The sequence below is a fragment of the Rhincodon typus genome, chromosome 1 (assembly GCF_021869965.1).
Source record: "Rhincodon typus isolate 14 chromosome 1, sRhiTyp1.1, whole genome shotgun sequence".
NCBI classification, from domain to species: domain Eukaryota; kingdom Metazoa; phylum Chordata; class Chondrichthyes; order Orectolobiformes; family Rhincodontidae; genus Rhincodon; species Rhincodon typus.
The window spans coordinates 101,136,294-101,143,483 of NC_063332.1; the positions used below are offsets into that span (position 1 = coordinate 101,136,294).

Sequence of the window (7,190 nt, forward strand, 5' to 3'; positions counted from 1 at the left end):
TGATAAAAAGATGACGGACCTGAAATATTAACTCTTGCTTCTCTCTCCATCGATGCTGCCCCTCCTGTTGAGTATTTTCAGCACTTTGGATTCATGTACGTAAAATCAAAAACATTTTAACAGTCCTTGATTATTCCACTCCTTTCTAAAAAGCAACAAATGCAGTACTCGGTCTTTCTCCTCCCAAAAATCTGCCACAAGGTTAAGCTGACTGGCCTGTAATTACTTGGTTAATCCCTCTTCTGCTTTTTTAAATATTAGCACAGCCATCAGTAGCAATGACATTTGTAGCCAAGGAGGACTGGAAAATGATGGACTGAACATCCATTATTTTCTCCCTTATTCTCTTAGCCTATGATAAGTACATCCAGCCTTGGTAATTTATCTTATGAAATACTAAATCATTAATATTGCTTCTTGTACCCTGATATCATGTACTCTTCCTCAACTACAATATCCACATCCTTACCATCTTTTGTAAAAACAGATACAATTATTCGTTAAGAACAAGACCCATGTAAAGGCTTTATCTTTTCAACTTTAAATAGATCCTAATCTTTCCTTGGTTATCATATGCTGGGTTTACAGAATTTATTTGCATTATCCTTGACATCATGCCTCTGTTCTCTAAATTTGCTTCTAAATTTTCTTGTACTTTCAATACTCCTCCAGACTATTAACTAAACAAAGCTGTTTCCAGCAACGAGAAATAAACTGTACAACTTGCTCATGTAATCATGCAACAATCTTAAAGCAACTAAGTAGTCCAACAAGCAGATCAAACAAGGCAAAAGAGAATTTGGGGAGAACATTAGTATTGAGACTTTGATATCGGACACGAGCCTTTTCTGCCTTATCCTACAACATAGCCGCCTTGATATCAATGCAATTTGAGATTTGTGAGCTCCACCCTCTTTCTTTGAGAATCTCCATCATTTCCTGAGCTGCCACAGATTTATTTGAGTAGTTATCAATCCAATTTTACCAAATCACACTGCTGCAAAAATGACCTTTCCCTAATAGAGAACTTGTTTGCCTGGGTCTTCCTTTGTCATTTTCTGTAACCAAAATTCCAGTTAGAACTAAAGATAACAATACAACTTACCACTATCCATGCTAAAGACCTGACAAAAACTAACACCACCAAAAGCAAGAAAGGACAAAATATAACTTGAATACAGTCTGCATATTTCAGTTTCCTCATTTAGGGTGTTTGTTTCACTGGCTAGGCCAGTATTTACTGCACACCCATAGCTGCCCTTACTATAGTTGTGAATTGCCTAAAGACCATTTAGTGTAGATGTATCCAAAGTGATATTTGGGAGTTCCAAGATTTTGACCCAGTGACGGTCAATGAATAGAGTGACACATTTCCAAGTCAGCATGGAGGAGTTTGAAGGTGGTCACGTTTCCATTTGGACTTGACTCCACGTGCAACAGAGACCAGAGATTGAGTAAAATTTTACATTTTAAATGTAGGATGCACTTCCTGCAAATCACATTAACTGCCGATTACACTTTCCCAGTATAGTTTGCTGCTGATACCTCTTGCTGTTCTTCACACAGAGTAAAATCACAAGGTATACATGGTTACACCGACAGAAGGTGGAAGCAATACAGAAACCTTACTGATGTTGTTGTTTGTTTTCAAGTACCTATGCACTAACAGAGATATCAAACTGGATTTCTTCACCCCAAACAACTAAGTGTTTGGATTATTTTGAGAAAAATGATTCCATTGTCCTAGTACTTCAAGCAAGTGACAGCCTTTGCTAGGCAGCTTGACTCTTTAAACTCAATTCCCTCAAGCTGGCAGATGATCAGTCATGACCCACCAGTAGCAGTCCAAGCATACCACATCAGGATATTCAGTATAATAAACAGCAAATGTACGTTTCAGCTTAAGGAAACAAGTTGTCATGGTTAAGACTATGACTCCAAATCACAATTCTCCAACATCACACCTAAACAGTCTAGACAGTTGAATGCTGCCTGGTTAGTTAAACAGATACAGGCACTAATACTCATTCTATCCTTAGTAAAGGCCAGAATGTTGTTGATACGTGTAGCCTTTGTTGTTTCCACTGCACTCAGCAATTTTCTTATGACATGGATAATGAATTGAATTGGCTGAAGACTAGTATCTGGTAGGAACCTCAAGAGGGAGAAACGAAGTTTCATCCACTCCATACATTTGGCTGAAGATGTTTGTGAACACTTCGGTATTGTCTTTGGTACTAGGATCTATCAGCAGCAAGGATGCAGATATTCATTGAGCCACCATTTCTAGTTAACCAATTAATGGAGTGTAGAAAGCTCCAGGTTCAAGCCCTACCTGTTGCAGAGATGTGTAATAACATGAGAACATGTCGAGTAAAAACAAATCCAGGTTCTAATGGACTTCAAGCTAGGGTCCTAACCAAAAAGAGGTGTCTAATAAGGGAGTAGATACATTGGTGATAATTTTCCAGAATTTGTTAGATTCTGGAAAGGTCATACCAGAATGGAAAATAGCAAATATACCCCTCTATTGAATAAGGGAGAGGGACAGAAAACAGAAAACTGTGTGAGTTAGCTTGATATCTGTCACGAGGAAGGTGTCAAATTACTGAAGAATCATTGAGGAAGTTAATACTGGCCATTTAAAAAACCTCAAGTTGACCAGGGAAAATCACCATTGTTTTGAGAAAGGAAAATTGTGTTTAACCAATTTATTGGAGTTATTTGAAGGTGTAACAAGCGCTGGGGATAAAGGGGAACCAGCTTACTGTACTTGGATTTACAAAACGGATTTGACAATGTTCCACATAAAAGATTGTTTAGGGGTTAACATACAAGATTGGCTGACAGAAAATGGTATGCATAAATGGATCTTTTATATAAAAATTTATAGGATTGGATATGTGGGTTCCAGTGGGGGAAGGGTGTGGATCACTGGGGGTCCTCAACTTTTTACAATTTACATCAATGGTATAAATATCAATGATATGCTTTGAAAGAACAACAAGTTCCACATTGGTATATTTGCTAATAAGTCAGTGGGCAACAATCTAGCAGATGCAGTATATTGTAGGAAAATGAGAACTTGCTCACTTTGGCAGGAAAGCAGAGCTTTACTTAAATGGAGAACGACTGCAGAGGTCCAAGGTGCAGAAAGATCTAGATGTTTTAGTGCACAAGTCACAAAAAGTTAATATGCAGGCTTAGCAAATGGGGAAGGCATCTAATGGAACGTAGGCATTTATTATAACAAGGATTGAACAAAAGAATGGATGTTATGTTTCTGTTCAGTTCAATGTGTCAGGGCATTGCTGAGACCACAAAACAAATATTGTGCTCAGTTTGGTTTGATCATTTAAGGTAAAATGTAAAGGCACTGGAGGCAAAATTTCACTCGATTAATACTTGGAATGAATGTGTTGGAGTTAGGTTGGACAGGCTGGGCTTGTTTCCACTAGAGGTTAGAAGCTTTCACTTCAATATTTTCAGTTTCTTTCAGAATGCATATATTACTAACAAAGAAAATCTGCTAGCTTTATAATGCAGAATAAGCAGCCAGAAATAACTTTGAGCAATGAATGAGAGAACCTGCACATCAGTACAAACATTTGCGATGTCTTATACAAGTACACTTTATATCAACATACTGCCAAATTGTAGGCAATATTGCCCTTCAAACGTAGGACTATTGGAATTGGAGTTAAAACTTTAAGATCACATTATCATATGATATGAATATCCAAATTGCCAGAAACAGAAGTGCAAGCTTCCACACTATCCACTGGATTCAAATTCAAACAAACTCAAAAGTACTTACACCATAGCACCACCACTAACCCCCCTTTACTGTCAAACGGCTCAACAGTTGAAAACTGAGGAAGACTATATGCAGAAATCGTACAATAGTAAAAATAGTACATATTGTTAATATATCCGTGTTATAAACTGACCAGAATTTTCGCCTGGAAGTTACTGTAACTTGATCAGCCATTCCAATACTGTGGCTACAAGAACAGGTCAGGGCTGGGAGTTCTGGGATTTCTTCCTAGAGTCTTAAAAGTAGTGGCTGCAGAGATACTAGATTCATTTGTTTTAATATTCCAACATTTTCTTGATCCTGAAAAAGGTTTCAAATTGTAGTAACTCTTCTATTCAAGAAAGGAAGGTGACAGAAAACAGTTAGCCTAATGTCTGATAGTAATAGTTTCTAGCATTTTTCCTAAGGGGGCTATAGAAAGATTACTTAAATCTTAATGCAACTAGGCCATGTCAAATTGATTCTAAAAGGAAACTCGTGTTCATCTAATTTAGAGCTGTTTTGAGGATATAACTCGTAATCGGAATAAAGAAGAATCTTCAGACGTGGCATACTTGGATTTCCAAAAGTCATTTGACAGGGTGTCACGTCAAAGGTTGCTGAATCAAGTAAGAGCGCATAGCATGTGGGAAATATCAACAGAACAGTGCTTAACGAATAGGAAGCAGAAAGCAGGGATAAATGGGCTATCATCAGGTCAGTAAGCTGTAACCAGGGAGTGTCATAGGAAGTGGTGCTGGGGTCTTGACAATTTACAGTCCATATAAAGGACGTGAATAAGGATCTCAAATATATGGTTGCTAAATTTACTGTTAACAAAAGGTAAGTACGAAAACAATTGAGAGGTGGGCATGAGTTTCTATAAACGGGTATAGAAAGGTTGAGTGTGTTGGGCAAAAATTGGCATATGCAGTATAATACTAGAAAATGTGAATTTGTACAGGGAAAATATAAAAAGTATATTACTGAAATACAGAAAAATAGCCAAACTTTGGTGCAGACAGATGTGCATGCCCTGGTACATGAATCTCAATCATTGGCATGAAGGTACAGCAAGTAATTAGGAGGAGAAATGGAATGTTGTAGTTTATTGCAAGAGAAATGGAATACAAAAGTTGAGAACCTTTGCCACAATCCCCTTGGGTTTTGAAGAGATTGCAACTGGAGTAATGTGAACAGTTTTGGTCTTCTTGAGAAACAATGTAATAGCATTAGAAACAATTCAGAGAAGGGTAATTTCACTAATTCCTAAAATGGCTTATTTCATGAATAAATGCTTAACTAATTGTACCTCTACACATTGGAAATGAAGAATAAGAGGTGATCTTATAGAGATATACATGATTGCAAGGACTACTTGATAAAGTGAACACAGAGGATGTTTCTCCTTGTGGAAGAGACTAAAACTAGGGACAGTTTAAAATTTACTTGGCATCCCATTTAAAACAGATTTGAGGTTTGTAGGTCTTTGGAATTCCCTTTGCCAGAGAGCAATGAACGCAGGGTCACTGAATATTTCTAAGGCTGAAGAGCTAGATTCTCGATAGAAAAGACAAACCTTTTTTTTGGGGTGGAGGGGAGGGGTGAGGGTGGTGGGAGGAGTGCTGGGAGAAGGGAAAGTGGAGTTGAGTACATAATCAGATCAGACATAATTTCATCAAATGGTGGAGCAGTCGCAAGGGGCCAGAAGGCTTACTCCTGCTGTTAAATCCCACGTTTACGTTCAAAGAAATGTGAGGACCACAATTATGCTCCCCTTCAAGTCATGAAAACATCACAGCTCCTTCGTGGCAACAGGTACAAAATTCCCCTCTTAACAGAATAAGGATTGCAGTGGTTCACAAGCACAACAGGGGATTTCAATGATGGCTGGCTTTTTCAGCAATGTTCACATTCTAAGAACTAACAGCAAAAAAAAAAAGGCCAACCTGCCTTAATTGCTCAATTCATTTGTCCCAAGAACAACTTCTATTTACTACTAGCCCTTTAACAAGTATTAACATAAATCCATAGATCACAGAACTGAATAAATAGTATCAAATCTTACGGTCAACAAAATTACTAAATTTGAATATTAAAAAAAATTGCCTAATATGTACTAACATCAGTACACACTAGCAAACTTAGGACCACTGTCCAAGGTCAAAGATAAACAAGACAAAATATTTTACTGGCTTTAAAGGGTAGGAAATAAAGTTCGATATTTTTCAGGCAGTTCCCAATGGAAAAGGGTTCACAACACAAAATAGCTCATAATTCAATATCAAATTTGCAATGCCAGCACAAAGGGCCATAAAAATGTCAGTAACAAAAGAAAATCACACTAAGACAGAAGTACTCAGATGCTAGAGAGTTAAGGATATACTAAGCATCTAGCTTGTTATTTCAGTTAAAACAACCATCTAACACCCTTGACAATTTTCAGGATGCTACAAAGTAGACAATGACATATTTACATCGATACAGAACTTGACAAAGTTTTCAAAGACTTCTGTTAAACTGAAAGGACACTGCATAAGACCAAATCTACCAAATAGGGAGCAGAGTATTAACTAGAGTTCTGTTGGGTTAGAAGGAATGTGTCAATGAGATTTCTGCAGTGGGCAGTGCTGAAATCATAATTTATCTACACTACAAATATGGCATTGAAATTTGCATCTTACTTCAGTGTTGTTCACAATAAATAAGATGCAAATATTACAACCATAAGCTTGCCCAATGGGCTGACATTATGGAGGTGGAAGAGAGAAACAGGAAGCAGCAGAAAGTTTGAAGATAAAGACCAGTTATGCAATTGGGTAGACAAAATGGTAGATGTCAAACATCACATGTTGAAACCAAATGTGACCCATTACACAATAAATCAGAGATTTGGAAAAAGACTCACCAATAAGTGCTCATGTTCACATGACATGGAAAGATTTTTCCCCCTTATTCATTAATGGGATGAGGACATCACTGGCTAGGCAACATTTATTGCCCATCCCTAATTGCCCAGAGGGCAGTTGAGAGTCAACCACATTGCTGTTGGTCTGGAGTCACATGTAGGCCAGATCAGGCAAGGATGGCAGTTACCTTCCCTAAAGGACATTAGTGAACCAGATGGGTTTTTCCAACAATCAATCAACAATGGATTCATGGTTATTATTAGATCATTAATTCCAGATATTTGATTGAATTCAATTCCACCACCTGCCATGGTAGGATTCGAAGCCAGGTCCAGAATGTTATCTGGGTCTCTGGATTAACAGTCTAGCAATAATACCAGACAACAAGGTGCAGGGCTGGATGAACACAGCAGGCCAAGCAGCATCATAGGAGCAGAGAGGCTGACGTTTCGGGCCTAGACCCTGATGAAGGGTCTAGGCCCGAA

General features: G+C 37.9%; 1 protein-coding gene across 1 annotated transcript in view; it reads left to right on the forward strand.

The window, feature by feature from the left end:
* Positions 1 to 4,610: 4,610 nt before the first annotated feature.
* Positions 4,611 to 7,190, forward strand: part of LOC125484446 (neurofilament heavy polypeptide-like) — a 23,623-nt gene continuing 21,043 nt past the window's right edge. Inside the window, exon 1 of the mRNA XM_048603256.1 lies at positions 4,611 to 4,639. Coding sequence (XP_048459213.1) covers positions 4,611 to 4,639 — 29 coding nt within the window. The remainder of the gene's footprint in view (positions 4,640 to 7,190) is intronic.